Here is a 19835-nt window from a genome sequence, read left to right as displayed (position 1 = left end):
CGTTTCTTATTTTTCTAAGCTATGAATTCTACGATATTCCACAAAAAATCATATCCATTTCAACGTTTGATACAAGGAAAACAATCGCCCGAATGCGAGCCATTCTATGACAGAATTATCCATAAAATACGACTATAATTGTATTCCAAAATGACGAGAGCGTCAAAATTTCTCTACTTAATCGTAAAATAAAATCCCGTAGCCACGCGTCGATATTATTTCCACCTTACGATTAGATATGATCAACGTATCCTTCGTTTCTACCGCATTACACTCGCATCGCTGTACATAGGAATAAGTCATTGGCGCGTAAAATTTTTAGAAAGTAAACTCTTTCCAATTTCGATTCCCCCCCCCCCCAAAAAAAAAAAAAAAAAAACAATAGTTAGACGTCGAAATTATTTCCACCAGGGTGCAGCTATACTTGCATATCCGCACGAATTACTTGTTAGAAAAATATTTAGCATAATTATGGATGCAAGGTCTGAACCTTCGACGTGTATAATACGTACAGATCATACTCTATCAACCTTATGGAAAATCCGTGGATTGGTGGGCATACGGGGTTCTTTTGTACGAGATGCTCGTCGGGCAGCCTCCGTTCGACGGTGAAGACGAGGAGGAATTATTCGCCGCGATAACCGATCACAACGTCAGCTACCCCAAGAGTCTTTCGAAGGAGGCGAAAGAGGCCTGCAAAGGGGTGAGAAGCCTTCGATGATCATATTGAAACAAAAGAGTGCTGACACGATACGTTACGTGTGTCGTTCGCATTTTCATGGTGATGCGAAAAATTTCACGACATTTCAAGTATTTCCAGGACTTAAATAACTTTCAATAAATTACTATAAAATTCAAATCGAATTGAAGAAAAATATTATGTACAAAAATGAAAAAAAAAACAATCACCATGATAAAAAACTGATATAATTTTAGTTTATTCCCATGACCAAATAAAGAAATATATATATATATATATATATATATATATGTATTAGGGTGGCGCAAAAAAACCGATTTTTTTTTTTTTTTTTCGAGTCTCGTGGGACAAAATGTTAGTTTTTGATGTTTTAAGAGCCCACTCCAAAGGACAGTTCAAAAAAAAATTTTTAAGAGGTCGCTCCACATTTTTTAAAACGTCAGAAATCGTCGATAATCGATTTTTTTTTTTTTTTTAATTTTTTTTCTCGGCACGGTACAATTTTATAGATAGAAAAAAAATAAGTTTCCGAAAGTTTCAGGTCAAAATTTGAATTTTGAAAGGTAGTTCATAATTTTTTTTTTCAATTTTTTGGTGCATTTCTTTAGATCTTTTCGAGCGACCTTTTAATATTCATATTAAAATTTCATAAATTTTTTTTCTTCAATTTAGTAAGAAAGCATCGATAACAATACACGACGACATGAATTAAAAATCAAACAAAATACTGAAAATATAATTTTTTTAATTTAACTTTTTGACGATTTGTGATATTTTAAAAAATTTGGAGCAACCTCTTAAATTTTTTTTTTTTGAGCTGTCCTTGAGTGTTGGCTCTTAAAACATCAAAAACTAACATTTTGTCACACGAGATTAAAAAAAAAAAAAAAATCGGTCTTTTTGCGCCACCCTAATGTATATATATATAAATATAATTATATATATATATATATATATATATATATATATAACGTCACGGCTTTGCTTTCAGTTTCTCACGAAGAATCCCAACAAGAGATTGGGTTGCGGATTACGCGGTGAAGAGGACGTTCGAAATCACGCCTTTTTCCGCCGCATAGACTGGGACAGAATCGAAAATCGAGAGGTTCAACCACCGTTCAAACCAAAAATAGTAAGTTTCTCGTCCTCGTTGTAATTCAACATCCCAACAATATTTATAATCCAAATTTAACACGTGTTTCGTCCATTTCATCAGAAACATCGTAAGGACGTGAGCAACTTCGACAAGCAATTTACATCGGAAAAAACGGATCTCACACCAACCGACAAGTTGTTCATGATGAACTTGGATCAAACAGAATTCATGGGTTTCTCTTTCCTAAATCCCGAGTTTGTTCAGCACATTTAATTATTAATCATCATCTTCCCCGACTCTGTATCTACATACCTATACCTATATATCCAGACACACACATATATATAGGTATATTGCGAATATACACCTGTGCAAAATACAAATTGCAGGTTGTATATTGTCACCTAAAAAACAACTCGATAGAGATACCCTCGTGAGAATCTTTGCAGTCTGGTGTCTGCCAACAGCTGATCGTACGTGTATTATAAGTACGAATCACCGATCGTCGATTGCCAATTGCCAATTTAATTCCAATTGTAAAATACCTATACCTCCATGTACAACAACACTTATATATACATTATACATGTACTATACAATTCTACTATATACATATACAGTATATATATACACACACTAGGGTGGCGCAAAAAACCGACTGTTCTTTTTTTTTGAGTCTCGTGTGACAAAATGTTAGTTTTTGATGTTTTAAGAGCCCACTACAAAGGACAGCTCAAAACAAAAAAATTTTAAGAAGTCGTTCCAAATTTTTTTAAATGTCAAAAATCGTCAAAAAATTAAATTAAAAAAATTATATTTTCAGTATTTTGTTTGATTTTTAATTCATGTCGTGGTGTATTGTTATCGATGCTTTCTTACTAAATTGAAGAAAAAAATTTATGAAATTTTAATATGAATATTAAAAGGTCGTTCGAAAAGATCTAAAGAAATGCACCAAAAAATTGAAAAAAAATTATGAGCGACCTTTCAAGATTCAAATTTTGAACTGAAACTTTCGGAAACTTATTTTTTCTTTTTCTATAAAATTATACCGTGCCGAGAAAAAAAATTAGAAAAAAAATTGGTTTTTGACGATTTCTGACGTTTTAAAAAATGTGGAGTGACCTCTTAAATTTTTTTTTTTTTGAACTGTCCTTTGGAGTGGGCTCTTAAAACATCAAAAACTAACATTTTGTCACACGAGACTCAAAAAAAAAAAAAAAATAGTTTGTTTTTTTGCGCCACCCTAATACACACGCATTTACGCGAGTCTCGTGCATTGGGTTTTAGTCTCATTACCACTATCGTTGTTCTTATTATAATAACAATAATATTTGATTATTATTATTATTACTACTATTATTATTACTACTACTACTACTACTACTACTACTATAATTACTTGCCACGATAATATTATTCATCGTTATACACATTAGCCACAACGCCAAACGGACGGAGAGACGACGCCTCGGTCGGAAGCTCCGATTTAGATTACATATTACATATATATATATGTATACATGCCTACTACCGGCATGCATTTACCTCATCAGTAGTTATACCATACGGGTTATATATACCTATACATACCATTGCCTTCCAGAGTTGTGTATCGAACCGCCATTGGTATGGGTATACGTATACAAAGATATTACTCTACGAGTTCATCGTATTATTTTTATTTTTAATTTTATGTTTTTTATTTTTCGTTTTTTATGAATTTTATTAAATTTTTTTTTTTTTTATTTCTTCTTTTCTCAACCCAAATCAAAACTATATATATATATATATATATATATATATATATATATTGCCATCTTCTCTACTGACCATCGTTAATGTTATTATAAATTGTTTGATTGAGATTCGTTGTATAAATGAATTATTGTATGTATAGACGACAGTTTTCTTTACGAGCATTTAATATAATATTGTGTTGTTTTTATTATCGTTATTATCATTATTATTGTTGTTATTATTAATATTATATACGTATACACTTATTATATATATATATATATATATATATATATATATATATATATACATATATATATACATATATATATATATATATATATATATGTATAGGTATGCAGTTGCGTAGAAATTTATTAGCAATTGATAGGTATAATAAAATGAGCGTATTAGTGAAGAGAATAATATACGTATAACATATACGTATATACATATATACATATATATATATATATATATATATATATATATATATATATGTACACAATATTTATTATTATCCAGTGCAGACAGCAGTAATTATATTTATTATAATAAGAATGATTAAAGTATAGAAACCAAGAGAATAACTTGAATCTATTCATCGTATATTGTAATTATTATGAATTTCACTACTATAACGTATTATAGTGCGTATATACATATATATATATACATATTAGACTGTATCAAAAAAATTGACTACTTTTTTTTCAATGGTATACGGAAAATATTGTTCAAGATGACGAAAAAGAGATACCATAAAAATTTCAGATTTTAATATTGATATTTAGATGTGCCTCATCGCGATTTTCTACTTTCCATAAGAATAACATGGCAAAAATGGTTCTTGCTCCTTGCGATTTTTATAACTAGATAACGACGCGTCGTAGAGAAAATTCATAAACATGTTTTTGTAGGAAATTGAACGTTCTACAAAAAAGGTCTCTTGCCATTTTACGATAAGTCTACTCCTTCAAAAGTTATTTGAGGTCAAACATCAGCAAAGGACCTCAAATAACTTTTGAAGGAGTAGACTTATCGTAAAATGACAGCAGACCTTTTTTGTAGAACGTTCAATTTCCTACAAAAAAATGTTTATGAATTTCCTCTACGACGCGTCGTTATATAGTTATAAAAATCGCAAGGAGCAAGAACCATTTTTGCCATGTTATTCTTATGGAAAGTAGAAAATCGCGATGAGGCACATCTAAATATCAATATTAAAATCTGAAATTTTTACGGTATTTCTTTTTCGTCATCTTGAACAATATTTTCCGTATACCATAAAAAAAAAAAAAATAGTCAATTTTTTTGATACAGTCTAATATATATACATGCGTATACATATATCGGTAGAACGAGCAGTGATAGAAGTAAAATTAATACGTTTTTCTTCCTCAATTATTCATCTCAAACTTGTATAATCTGCTATAGCTATGATATATATATATATATATATATATAAAAAGACGAAGTTACTTCAGGACGAAAAAAAAAAAAAATATGTATATATATATATACTATACGATATCCAAAGAAAATAATATTATATCTACTACATTATACTGTATGCATATAGTGTATAGTCTTTTCACAACCAATACATAACATAACTAATCAACTATGCATTATACGTCAGAGGTATGTATTAATTCTTGATCTCGTATATTATCGTGTGTGCGTGTGTGTGTGTGTGTGTGTGTGTGTTACATCGGTTCGTATCGTAACTGATTTTTCCTAACCGCGCGAGCAAATCAATAATAGAATTAATAAAACAATATTGAAACATTGATATTATAAGTATAAAAGGGGGGAGAATGGAACAAGTGTGGCGCATCATCTTCATTAAATTTACGAACAATATGTTCCAAGGACCCATCCTCACAGCCCCATAAAAAACATCATCACCGTTATCATCATCATCATCATCATGATCTTTGTCAACGCCTATAGAGAAGAGAAAAATTTTAATTGTCAAAAAACAAAAACAAAAACAAAAAAAAAAAAAAAAAGCAGTAAAAAAAAAACTTGTAACTTGTAAATTTCTTATCACCTTAAATTTCTACTCTTTTCTATATAATAGAGAAGAAGCTTGAAGAATTGAATAACGGAGTTCACTGTGTGAGAGAGAGAGAGAGAGAGAGAGAGAGAGAGAGAAAATTCAACTACGAATGAAACAGTTTCTCGTCACTTTACAGAATTATAATAATATCCATAATAATGTAACAAACAACGTGCGTTAAAAACACGTTTCAACGAACATTCTCCGCGTTACACGTATTACACATTACAAGCGTTACACGTACGTAACATATGTATATATATATATATATATATATATATATATATATATATACACAAATTGTGAATGAAATTGTAGAAAAAAAAAAAAAATCATGTCAAAGTATTTTAATTCTACGAAATATATAACTCCGTTACAATATAATACACGCGTTATAAATTGTCTATGATTGTTTAAACGATACTATCGCTTTAAAATAAATCCATACGTCAATTTAACTAATTGTTCCAAATTCCCCTGTGAGAAAGAAAAAAAAAAACAAAAAAAAATAATAAAAAAGTAAAAAAGTATTCTACCACCAAACATATCATGTATCGTTAATATACATACAATTGTGTGTACACCGTTTATGCAGATGCAGATGCGTGTGCGTGTGCGTGTGCCTGTGCGTGTAGAATTAAAACTGATATACATATTACGTATGTAATATAAATTATTAAGAGTCAATCGTTTAAGTGGCAATACAATACATGATCCATCCCTTCGCGATTGCGATGAGAGCCTGCAGCAATGATCGTCCACGAAAATACGTGTGTGTGTGTGTATAAATAAATAATTAATACTAAAAAAATCACATAACGAACAAACGCACCTCGAATTTGTCCAATTTGCCAAAACCGCGATGACGCGTCATATATATATATATATATATATATTTGAATCATTGTAGATTATCATCACGTTGTAACTAACGATTGGCGGCAGAGAAGCAAAAAAAAAACAAAAAAAAAGCAAATAAACCAACAAAAAAAACGAAACAGAGGAGCAGAAAAACAAACAAACAAAAAAAAAAAAAAAACTTAACACCCGCGTTAAAGGTTATTAATTACATAATGTTTAAACCACTGGTTAACCCTTTGAGTCGTAGTAGCAAGTATTTTCGTCACCTATATATATATATATATAAACATATTATAATATAAATTTTTTTCTATATTAGTTAAGAGAACTTTCCAAGATATTTCTTTGCGACTTTTTTTGGCTATATAGTTCTGATAGTATAATAATAATAATAACAACAATAATAATAATAATAATAGATTTTTGAAATACTCGAGAGTAATTATTGCGATATATATATATATATAATGTAAATTGTTATTATTGTTAGAAGGAAATTGATGGAAGAAATAAGAAATCTTGAAAAATATTTCAAGGAATAAGTCATTTCCGAGAAATGTTATTACTCGACTGCATGTTTTACATAAATTAGAAGTTTTTCGACTCGCTGATTAGCGAATTTGTAAAATGTATTTTAAAAATATAAGATCGCGGATCTAATATGACGGACGATAATTTTGAACTCGATCAAATTAGCCGGAGAAAAAACTCTGCCCAAAGATTTTCGGGGTCGTTTATTACGAATCTGAAATCCAATCAGCGAGCCCGGAAAACTCCTGCACAAAGTTTTTTGACCTTATTCGATCAGATTTTAAATTTTTTGTTTGGCCGCCATATTTGATCCGCCATCTTTAATTTTTTAAATCCGCTCTCCGATTCGTAATCAGCAGCGATTTCAAAAAACCATAGAATACTATCTTGTTATAAAAATTTACTCGGCACAATAATAATGTGTGACTCAAAGTGTTGATTAAACCGTATAAACTATCCACTGTAATCGGTTTTTATTGTTTAAAAAAAAAAAAATATATATATATATATATAATGACATACACCTGCATTGTCAAAAAAAAAAAAAAAAAAAAAAAAAAAAAAAAAAAAAAAAAAAAAAAAAAAAAAAAACAACTATATTAAATTCTCGTTCAAAATCTCTATTCTTATAAACTACACATCTCAAAAGTCTCAAGTCTTCCAAGCTCTTCTTATTTCGAAAGTGCTGTTGCGTGTATACGTGATCTTATAATACATACCACGTCTACAACTTCATTGTAATACTGCATAATTGATATACTCTACTATACATGATGACGACTTGAATGATCTAATTAAAAAAAAAAATATATATATATATGGGGTATTCCATGGCCAATTCGACCGGTATTTGAACCCCGACCGCATCTCAAAATCATTTCGTGCCCTTTTTTTTTTTTTTGTTTTTTTTTTTTTTTTACCAACATTCTACTCGGTAAAAAAACGCGACCTCAATTTTTTGAAATTTTTTTTATAAATATTTCAAGTCGATTGCGAATGCCGATTTTTTTAAATCTGAAAAAAAAAATATTGTCAAAAATCCAGTGAATCACGGAAAACACATAGTTTAACACTGCAGTCGAGTTGTCGTGGAATATCCCCCGTATATACCCGATTCTTTCTACGCATGAAATGTAATAATCTACATAAATAGCCGTATGCATATATATACGTAGACCTCGTTTAAACCGTGTATGTAAAACGTACGTACATACATACATACATACGTACGTACGTACGTGCGTAAATGAATATAACGACCCCTGCATACATGATCTATTCGTATAAAATCCATCACTCTGTTAAAAAATACGAGCTCAATTCTCACGCTAACCATATTATACATATATACATATATATGAATAATAAATAATAAGAAAAATATAAAAAATTACTCACTATCGGTCTGTTATATGAATAAGTATGATATGCATTTAATATATAATGTATATTGAAAATAAGAGTGAAAAAGAGAGAAGAAGAAAAAAAAAAAGAAACAAATTGTAATTGGTTATTAAAAAATTGGAGAAAACAACAAGAGAGAAAAAGAAGGAAAAAAAAATAGAAATAAAATAAAATAAAATTCGATTAGAGCATGCATACATATATATGGAGAACGACTAACGTAGTATATATAACTCATCCTTATAGACACATTCTCAAAATACTAATAAATATATATATATATACATATATGTATATGCATACAAAAAACTTAATGTTTTTACATATATAATATTTAAAATTGTTTAGATTAAAAGATAAGAGGAAGAAAAAGGTTGAAAAGAAAAATGGAAAAATGAAAAACAAAAAAAAAAAAAAAAAAAAAAAGAAAATCGATTGCAAATCTCCAAATCGTAACTTCTATTTTTCAAAATATAATATTTAAATAAAAATGCGAATCAACACGATGTTTGTTATGTGTGTGTGTGTGTATGTATATACATATATATACACACATCCATACCTAAACTAGTTGCTCTTGTGATTGTGAGGAGAGGATTTAAAAAAAGGAAAAAAAAAAAAATTAACAAATGAATAAATAAATAACAATTAAGGTAATTAACTCGACATTGTTAGGATCAAGGATAATGTTATTATTATTATTATTATTATTATGTATATATTATCTATACAATATGCATATAAAAAATATGAAAAATCTATAGCAAATATAAATAATATATTATACTGTGTGTTTTAAATATAGTTTGAGATTCACGCGTAGGAATGATAATTAATCTTTCAATATTCAACTTTCTTTAAACATATTTTCAAAATTTCTTTACTATACTATTTAACTAATTATTATGATGCTCTTCGCGAGTCTACTCGATCATATTAATCGACGACGTACGACTCTGTTATACATATACATACAATTTCACTTTCGTATTTATGTATAACGAAGAGAAGAGGAAGAAAGTTTAAAAAAAAAAAAAAGCAAAAGCAAAAGCAAAAGCAAAATGCAGCCAAATCCGTATAATATTAGCGCTCTCTTATCACACACCCCCCCCCCCCCCCCCCCTCCCCCCCCGGCCAAGCGCTATGCGCAAACTTGTTAAACTGTTCACATTATTTTTATCACATTATTATACTAAATGTCTTCCTATATAAGTATTCGTTTGGTGTTTATTTACATCGTATAATTATATAAATAGAGATATATATATACCCTTAAAAACAAAAACAAAAAAATTAAAATTAAAAAAAAAGAAACCCGTAAGTGATGTCATAATGAACTTGACTACCCTTTAAAAAACAAATAATAACGTTAATAAATAAATAAATAAACAAAGTAATAATATTAATATTAATATTAATAATAATAATGATAATGCAAGCAGTAATAATTCCTTATAATATATTTATTGTAAAACTTTTGGTGAAATTAAAATTGTTCAGCTCGTACTAATAATAAGAGGCAAAAGAAAAACAAGTAAAAAAAAAAAGAAGAAGAAGAAGAAAAAAAAGGGGGGGAATGAAAAATAGAATGAAAATAATACTCTGGTAGAAATCTGTATACGTATACCTACTATATATTATTATACATTACAGGATGATATACTGTGTTACTAATATATAAGCCATCTGATAATTCAGGACGATCAGAACTTGAGATGTATAATCTTATTTCGCCTTCACGTACATATTTAAGAATAAATAAATAAATGAATAAATAAAGAAATAAATAAAGAAATAAAAATAAATCAATTAATTAATTAATTAATTAATAAAACTGTATTATTAGATTTATCGTGACACTCCGGTCGACCGTATATATATGAATAAATAAAACTCTATTATAACTTTCCGCATTGTTATAATTAATCGATAACAACCCAGCGAGTATAGTAAGTACGTAGAATATATACCTATAAGAAAACAAGCCGTAAAAACACTTTTTTTTCGCTCTATACTTATCATCATCAAGTAAAAGAGAATAAGAGTCTGTCGGTCTGTCCGGATTTTGTACTAAAACAATTCTTTGTGAAAAAAAAAAAAAAAATCTTACGAAATTTCTCAATTTCCCCAAAAGTTCGTAGAAAATTCGTGAAAATCATTTTCACCAGGGTTATATCACCAAAGATAATGAAAAGTAAAAAGATCTCACGTTGAATGTTGAATTTCAATCATAGCACACCGCAAATCTCTGTTATTAGTCATTCTGCGGATCACGTTTCGCAACGCCAGGGCAGGAGAGGGGGAAGGAGGCATGCATGACACGCGCGTGTATCAAATTGCCTGAATCACGGCGCAGCCCGGCTTATTCCACTTCAATTTTATAAACAATCGCGTTTCAAATGGGCGGGGGGGGGGGGGGAGGCATGAGACGCGCGTGTATCAAATTGCCTGAATCACGGCGCAGCCCGGTTTTTTCCATTCCAATTTTGTAAACAAGATATTTGTATCAATCACTCGATGCATAGTTGATACAGTTGGTATATGTATGTATACAATATGTGTACAGATGAGTTGTCGACACGATAATCGAGATTCTTACCGAGAAGGGTTGAAAAAAGTTATACTCAAGATAAATAGGCGAGAAAAGGTTGGATACGAACTGTACGAATGGTGATTGGAAATGGCTGAGCAGGTAAAAGTCGTTATTTAATAATTGAAGCAAAGCCGTGTTACCGTTATAGATAAATTGACGAGTTTATCCCTCGTCGATTTAAGGGTGAAATATCCGGCGCAGTAACGATAGATTTAAAAATTATCAAACGTGAGTGAATACGGATTGAATTCTGTCTTGTAAATAGATTGAAATTGCCGCGCGGGTACGATTCTAACCTAAAATTCCTACCCACCGGCAACTAAGTTACAGTCTATCGCACCGAATCGTAGTATAAATATTTAAACCTCATCGACTAATTGTTGAAATTTGAAATTTTCAGGAAAAATCTTTCAAGGCATTGCAGGATGACGAGAGGCTGAAAAAGTTACAACGTCGTTTAAAACTGAATCAAATTAAAGGACTCAACGGTTCGTTGCGGCTATTATCTTCTCCTCAATCGTCAATGTCAGTCATATCGAGCATCCAAGGCGACAGCGCGTTGTCAGACGTTAGCTATTGTAGTCCGTCGTTCAACTCGTCTAGGGCAGGAAGCGTCATAACTTCGAGTATAAATTTCAGAAAAGTTCTATCGAATAATCTAAAAATCCAAAGATTGGTCAATCCCAGTACCTCGTCGGTAATGGAACAGAGTCTGGATAGTGAAAAGATGAATAACGACAGAGCCATGATGCCGCCGCCGCCACCGTCGTCGTCGTCACTGGCCGTTGATTATCATAAACAAAAATCATCCCAACTAGCAAAGCAGAGAAAACACCATCACGATTCGACTCAGGCTATCGATTCCGTGACCGGTACATCGCCACTGCCCAATTACGACGGTCAAGCTTCTTGCGGTGCCCGTAACTCGGATAACTTTATTCGATGCGAAACGCCTTCTACCGAACCTAACGCGGCGGTAAATTTTGGATCCCCGAAAGAAGGGAATAGAAGTAACGAAACTTCAAAACGAAACGGTAGACTTTTCATGAATTGGATCGTCAGATTAAACGATCACGGGCAAATATGCATCAAGGGAAAACTTGAAAGGTACGACGGTTTTTAAGATAGTCCAAGTTATTCGGACGGATTGATTGTGAGATTATTTTCCTTCAACGCTCGTCGATACTTGTGATACGAGCTATTTTCTCAAGTGATATTAAATGCTTCTAAACCATTTAAATAGGGTGACTGATACAATATGATTTTAAACGCAGCGGAGAACACGTGCGGAGCAAAGCTGTGAAAAAGAGACTGAATGCAACGACGGTCGTCTCTGTAATGCATCACAAGTATCATTTGTTGGGAAATATATACGATTTAAAAGAGGGTAAGAATCTTAAAAACAATCTTTAACATCTCATTAATTAGTAATAATTTTCATCAGATTAAAATATGCATCAGCGAGCCACGCACAAGTTGATACAAAAATGTTCTTTTTTTTTTTTCTTAAACAGAACTTCCGGAGTACATTCGTGGCAAATTTTTCAACGGCTTTCCCACGGACTGGGAAAATGTCCGACAAATATGGCAGAGCTATGTCGCGTCGGGCTGCAGCCAACGCTTTAGATGGCCAAGACCGATAGCGGATAGTGACGATGATCTCCTAAGCGATATCACAGACTTACCAATCTTCCGTTCAACAAAGACTGAAACATTACCTAAAACTCCTTTATCGACTGTACCGTCCAATGAATTTGCCGCGAAAACAACAACGAACAGGTCAAGGATCGACGATGTTCCAGAAATAGATGTGAGCATCGCGTCGGTTCAGTTAACGGAAGTTGAAAGTTCCAGTGTTCGAGCTAAAATGACAGAGGCATTGCAAACCAGTTGTAAGAATTCTATGGAACAAACAAGCCAAACTCTGGTCGATCATTCGAAAAGTAATAATCGACTGTCAAGTACAAATACATTATCGAAGGAGGAACTTTTCTCACAAAAGTCTGCTAACAATATTCCAAAATGGAAAATTGATGTCATAATCGATAATCTGATGGATAAAAATTGTTCCAAGGAATATATTCACAAAGTTATCGAAGCTATTAATTGTATCAACGAATTGTTTACCATGTCGTCCACAGATAATACTCAAATTACACCCGATAAAGCTATTTCTGTAAATAACAAGGATGTAGAAAAAGTCACCGGCTCAAGAGATAGAAGCAATTCCAAGTTTCAAAATACAAAACAAACAGCACGGGCGACATCCGATTGCAGTTCTTTGTCTTTGGCTAGCTCCAGTGAATCTGAACCAGAATTACCGCCGATAAAAAACACATTTATGTGCCGTGAAACGACCAGGTTGAGAAATAATAAAACTACCAATTGCAAATCACCGGAAACACTGAAACCCCAAGTTTCTTCGATTGCACAAAAAAACACACCCAAACGTAGCGATCTCATGAGTAATAACCTAAGCGATTCTAATCTGGTCAGAGAAACAACTCCCATACACGATAGTAACCACCAGAAAAACAGAGATTATCGGGCAACACCAAGTTTATCTAGAGTTGAAAGTCCAGGAAAATTAAGTAAAAAACGTCGTTACAATGAAAAATTAATCTTCGACACTACCGATTCTGATACGGATATAGCGAGTCAAAATAACGCAAGAACTGGTCTAGTTAATCACTCGTTTCCAGGAACCAAAGCTTTCAGAAGAATCTTAGGACCAAAACATTCGTCTGTATCTACCGAAAAAATAGTCAATAAAGGCAAAGGTATATCTGGTGAGGTTGATTCTGATATTTCGATTATTGATTCTTGTATCGGGCCTTGTCAAAAGACTACGGCAGTTAACATTGAGAAAAGAACACACGATTCGAGCAAACACAATCATCAGAAGGAAACGCCGAATGAAAAGTTGCAACTTGCGAACAACGAATGCAACGATCATGTTCAAACTGGTACTCGATTAACTAAAGATCTTGAAAAATCAGTCGATACAAGTAATCCGAATGTTACACCCGAACTCATCGCTAACTCTTGCACAGTTCGGTTAACTAAAGTAAACCTCGATCAGCATAACGCCAGTTCAAATAACAATGGCACACCCTCTAGATCAGAGAAAACAGCATCTTTACGGAAGCGTCGTAAAGTAGGTAAATATGCCGCAATTATTGTCGCACTCTTGTGTTCCGTGAGATTGAAATATAATTGGTAGCCATCTATATCAACGTATTATGTTCCTGACTTTAAAATCAGCACATTTTTTCATATCCTGTATAATTTTATTGCAGTCAACGGTCGTGAGAACGAGAGACTCCCTGATAGTGATTCAGAGAATTTTAGCATGCGAATGAGTTCTCGAGGCCGTCGTATACTACCACGCCTCGATTATTGGAACGGTAGATTTTTATTATAAAATTTTTTACCCAACTTAGAAAATTATCAGGAAGAGTAAATGAAGCTGTTAATATTAAACTTGAACCTGTTTAATTTTAATATATTTCTTCTGTCGTCAAGGTGAAAGAGTTTTCCTAAGAGATCAGAAATTAGTGTACAGCCCAGGCATGCCCGACGCAACTTTGTCATCAGCAAATTCTACTATTTCGAAAAAGTTATTGACCTCACCTGTGAGTTATATCAACATATCGTTAGATTTTCGATAGTACATATACAAAACACTTGACAGATGATTTTATCTTCGACACAGAATAAAACAACGATCTCTGAACCAACGTTACCACAAGCCACTGCTAAAAACTCTAACAGAACACCAAAAGTCTCAAAAGACTCGTCGCAATTGGAGACTGAACATAGAAACAGAAGTGGTTTGGGCAACGCGAGAATTCTATCAGAAATAACAGAGAACCAGGGATCAACCAGCCACCACTCATGGGTAACGATAACGCATCGGTTTATCATCGTCTATCAGATTTCATCTTCTAAATAATCGAATCTGAACTATTATAATCGATAGTCCAAATCAGAGTATACAAAATTTAATTTCTTTCTAATTTTAGACACGTAACGGGAGGGGCGGCAAGAGATTGGTCAATAAATCGCCGACAAATGAAAAACAAAGCAGGAGAATGACACATCGTCACGGACCGTCAAGTAGCGAGGAGGAAGCAACGCCTGTGGTACGTTCGACAAGTCAAAGATATTTTAAATTAGTTGAAGAATTCTGATTAGGTATATAATGAAATTTAAAAAACATTAATTCTGTAACAGGTTACCAGGAGAAAGAGACGAAAAATTTATTGAAAAATAATATTGGGTCTTGAAACGGATTCGATGTTGAATCTACGTTAAAAAGAGTATACAATATATGCGTTAGCTGGTGTCCTAACAAATTACGTTATGCTTTACCAATTTAGTTAAGCTAAGAAACGATTGTCGAATAGAAATCAAAATTCCTTTCGTAATCGGGGATTTGAATATTTTTTAACGTTCGTCCAAAGCAATTGGTATCAACTATTTGCTTGGATTTTAAGATACCAACTTTTATCTTTTTAATTCACAAAACTAACATTTGAGCGATTCTTTCATGGAAATATACATTATTCACGATTACCAGTGGCTGCTAGTCAAACGAAAATCATGTAAACCATGTAATCGAAGCTAATAAATGAGCAGAGTTTTTTGCCGTTCTGTGCTTTAATCATGCATTGTTTTGTGACATCATTACCCCCCCGAATTTTCATCTGGCACATTCACATATATACTTAGTATTATTTATCATCGTCATAGCATGTGTATTAATTTAGAAATTAAGTCATGAAACTCACCGACGACTCTGCAGATGATCTGTTCTTTCTCCGAATCTATCCAGGCACTTAGATCTAGTCTTATTCCAAAGTCTTCATCGTTGAACTTGATTTTTCTGTCCACAACTAATGAAACAAAAAACTAAACTCACAAAACTTAAATCTTCAGGGATAAGAATCCCAAAAACAATAATAACACTGAACAAAAAACAATCGCCCGAGTTTCACTTGTTTTAATTATCGCCGTGCGTTTAGACGTCAATTGTTTACAAAGATATTATATCCATCGTTTTCACACGCGAAATATAAAAATGAACTGATACTTATCTCGTACAGACGTAAAAAATATCGTAAAAAGATATACGAGCACGATAATTCTGCAACACTTCGTAAAAACTAATTAAACCGCACGTATGAGTCTCACGCACCATGCATAAACCTTGTCCGTTCGAACTTTATTATTACATTTTTTTTTGCCGACATGCATCCGTGTCAAGTCAACGTAATGCGTCGAATTAATCACTCGCAAGCATCTCAGGCACACAAATAAACTTCGATATACGTTTATCAATACGCGAAAACGTATTTGTGTACGAATACAGACTAGAGCAGATCCGTATCTCACGACCGTCGCGTATCAACTGTTTCGATCAGTTCTGATCTTCGCACGGAGAGAAGTTCGTTGCCCGGTTTGAATCGAGCGTGGCTATTCTTTTGTTTACCGCGCTTTCAGAACCACTCGCGACCAACTTCGCGTCGCCACCCTAACGGCTGTAATATCGAACTAAAATTGTCAATTTCACATCTATCACACAAAAATGATATAGGAATATAAATTCGAGATGATGACAGAAGCGACTGTAAATCTGGTCGAAACTCATCTGAATTTAGCATATAAAAAATTACAATTACATTATATTACACGACAAAATTGTTATTTTTTATATGCTGAATTACAAAAATTCCGAATTTCGATCAGACTATTATTTATTAATTCCACACAAATATATGAATGAAAATTTTTATTTCATTCCAAAAATTTTTTACCCTAATTAGCTCGTTCAGGATGAGGGTTTTACATACCGATGCGTAATAGAAAATATTGGAGATAGTATAGAATATTATGTTTAATACCTACCCGTTATAATGTTTGTCTCAATTTTACCCGCTGCAGTGAATAAATTTTTTTTAATTCGCAATTTCCCATAAATATATTTGCGTCTCATAAAGTTTTCCAGGACCTTTTATAACTTCAACTTGTACAGAAACTTATCTTTGTTCTCAAGTATGTTTTCATTATGACAAATTTAAAAATGGAAAATCTGAAGCCAGACCCAAATTGAAAATTGCATTGCTTTAGTTCTGCTTCTTCGTGTCCTAATTTTTGGCTACCAGTGGTTAAAAGAACATTGATGTTCAACGGCACTCTTCAATTGTCATAGAAATTGGTTGTAACAGTCAATTGTATCGATGATTAATCATGGGAATCTTACCCTCAGTCTGTTTTACGTGTATTTGGATTCAAAAAACGTAAGAACCGCAGCTACAGCCCTGGGCACGTAAACACTGAGCATATTTTGTAACAATCAAGGATCTGGAATAGATTGAGGATCCTGGAATGTCTGTGTCATGAAGCAAAACTTGATGTGGCTTGAAACTCTCAGTCCTCACCTGTAATTGCATTTTGCTCCTGTGAACCGTTCACATTTATAATCTAGCCTTGGCACGGACTTGATATTAATACTACTACAATTACTACAAAGCGTGCATGATACAATTTCTAAATTAAGAATATTTTAATTTTTTAATTTATCATGTTGAAGTTAGTAACGTTATCTTGACGATTCATACTAAGGAAAAACCGTTATTTCACGATTTTTGAATTGTCTGAAAATCAGCCAAACCATAATAAAACAAAACACACTCTTATTTCGGAATCTTATAGTTCCTTAAAAATTATTGTTGAATCAAGGAGATAGTGACTTGAAAATAGTAAACTTCAAACTCGTTTAAATTTGACAAGTAATCGGAAGTCAAGATACGATTTGCACGTTGTTGATATTGTTAATAAAAGCGTTCTGACATTCTTGCAATTAGAGGTAAAAGAAAGCGGGTAAAACAACTGTAAATTTATCAATGACTCGTCTTGAATTTCATTCGAACTTCACGACATACACATTTTGAGCACATATCGAAAATGCTCGATAGCGATTGTCAACTCCACGTGGTAGATTGCGGTTAAAACAGGCATCAATGCGCGCGTGAATGTCGTAGGATCAAATTTGAGAACAAGGTCTACATCATTAAAACAATGATTGCGTTAGAAACGGCAGAAAGAATGAACAAGTCGCCTAAAAAACCGAAAAGTAAGTTTTTATCGTAAGCCGCTTGCTTTAATCGTATCAATAATTTTTAGGTTATATGTAATCAACATACACAATGCAGACTGCTTCGAATTACACATAAAACTCAATGAAATAGTAGGAGTTATACATTTTATTTTTTCAACGTCTAGTCTAACAGAAAATTTTCTGTTTTATCCAGTTGAACTACGATTCGTAAGCGATAAGGCTGAATCGTCGGACGATGGGGACGTGGACTCAGGTCAGGACACCGAGGAAAATATTGTCGAGAGTGCGGATGAAGGTGACATAGAAGATGCATCGGGGAGTAATGATGCAGAATCAGACTCTGTGGAAGAAAAGGACGATTTGACTGCCCCAAATTCCGACAGCGATAATGACAAATCCATAGGAAATCCCGGGTGGGCAGACGCGATGAAAAAAATATTACGAACAAAAAAGCCCAAACGCAAGACAACCATAGTTTTATCAAAGGCGAAAAAATTGTGCGATGTAGTACCGAAAGCTAAAATAGATAGCCCTGGTTTTGAAGTCGACGGGAATGACAAGAGTGTTACGGAAGAAGCATCAAAAGAATTGAAAACAAGCCAAGATAAGCAAGAAAAAGAGGCGGAACATGGTATGAGGAAAAGAAGAGAGATAGATCTTGGAATTAGGGTAAAACCTACGCCGCTTGATAGAGAACGAGAAAGAACATTACAGAAAATAGCGACAAAGTAAGTTTTATAGCGGATGAACAACTTTATGTTATGCTGATAGGCAGCGCTACAAAGTTTTACTGTATATTTCAGGGGTGTAGTACAGTTATTCAATGCTGTACGCCAACAGCAAAAGGATATCGACAAACGTTTGGAAGAAGCCGGACCACTGGAAAGGAAACGTGAAATGGTTTTGAAAAATATTGACAAACGGGCATTCTTAGACGTTCTTATGGGTGGTACTAAGAGCATCTCCGTTGACGGTCCAGTTAAAACTGAAAAACAAAACGACATGCAAATGGAAAAGGTATCATTTTTTGAAATGTCCATGTAATTGTACGAATTACGTCAGCCAAATCGCCTGCGTATCGAAATCTGAGATATTTATTTTCATGTCTGTTAAAGGACGATAACGAAAAAACGTGGAATGTTCTGAGGGACGATTTCATGATGGGAGCAAAGTTGAAAGATTGGGACAAAAATGCAGAGGACGATGAAGCGGATTCGTCCGCCCCTGAAGAAATGGACAGCGATGATTGAGTCTTCTAAACCATAAACAATTAGTGAAGAACTACAAGGCTCATATCAAAGCCGAATAAATAACATTAATTAAAATATTGACGTTGCAACAACAGCGTACAATGATGAAATAGAATTTGCTTGGGCAACCAGTACGTCAAGTATTTAGAAAGATGGAAATATATTATTCACAAAGAAAAAAACCTAAATGAACCACTCAATGTTGAAAAGAAATGTATACCAATTTTGTACAAGGTATACTATCGCTATTTGTACAAACGTTTTCAGTTTGATTTTATTGTGTGTATGTATAATATAGTACAGCTAGATATTAAATATTTAATATACATAATTATTTTATTCTCGTCTTTATAATTGTAACATCTTGATGAACATTAAAATCGTAACATTTCTCAAATTACGCTTCGATCGGGTATATCTAATTTTTTGGTAACAGACTTTACGATTGTACACATTGCCCATTCTCGTAAAC

General features: G+C 32.8%; 4 protein-coding genes across 7 annotated transcripts in view; 3 read left to right on the top strand and 1 right to left on the bottom strand.

Moving 5' to 3' along the window:
• LOC124408332 (protein kinase C, brain isozyme) overlaps nt 1–2122 on the top strand; it is a 47238-nt gene extending 45116 nt beyond the window's left edge. For all 4 annotated transcript variants that reach the window (XM_046885197.1, XM_046885199.1, XM_046885198.1 and 1 more), the window contains 3 exons: nt 515–703; nt 1692–1832; nt 1917–2122. In XM_046885197.1, coding sequence (XP_046741153.1) covers nt 515–703; nt 1692–1832; nt 1917–2069 — 483 coding nt within the window. In that variant the 3' untranslated portion in view covers nt 2070–2122. The remainder of the gene's footprint in view (nt 1–514; nt 704–1691; nt 1833–1916) is intronic.
• Nucleotides 1–15878, bottom strand: part of LOC124408331 (transcription factor IIIB 90 kDa subunit) — an 87703-nt gene extending 71825 nt beyond the window's left edge. The window contains exon 1 of the mRNA XM_046885194.1: nt 15784–15878. The gene's annotated coding sequence lies outside the window, so the exon portion shown is untranslated. The remainder of the gene's footprint in view (nt 1–15783) is intronic.
• Nucleotides 11028–15654, top strand: LOC124408329. Its single transcript, XM_046885190.1, has 9 exons — nt 11028–11089; nt 11391–12097; nt 12265–12377; nt 12505–14151; nt 14290–14397; nt 14516–14625; nt 14706–14891; nt 15016–15135; nt 15227–15654. Exons 1-9 carry the CDS (start codon nt 11078–11080, stop codon nt 15257–15259), a joined length of 3036 nt encoding a protein of 1011 aa, XP_046741146.1. The 5' UTR covers nt 11028–11077; the 3' UTR covers nt 15260–15654.
• Nucleotides 15879–17973: 2095 nt separating the features above from the next.
• On the top strand, nt 17974–19528 carry LOC124408342 (RRP15-like protein). Its single transcript, XM_046885216.1, has 4 exons — nt 17974–18128; nt 18307–18841; nt 18917–19130; nt 19229–19528. The coding sequence occupies exons 1-4, from the start codon at nt 18074–18076 to the stop codon at nt 19361–19363; spliced, it is 939 nt and encodes a 312-aa protein (XP_046741172.1). The 5' UTR covers nt 17974–18073; the 3' UTR covers nt 19364–19528.
• Nucleotides 19529–19835: the final 307 nt, after the last annotated feature.

The sequence above is a fragment of the Diprion similis genome, chromosome 7 (assembly GCF_021155765.1).
Source record: "Diprion similis isolate iyDipSimi1 chromosome 7, iyDipSimi1.1, whole genome shotgun sequence".
Lineage (NCBI taxonomy): Eukaryota > Metazoa > Arthropoda > Insecta > Hymenoptera > Diprionidae > Diprion > Diprion similis.
The sequence above is the reverse complement of the archived record's forward strand: the minus strand, read 5'-3'. Positions and strand labels throughout refer to the sequence as shown.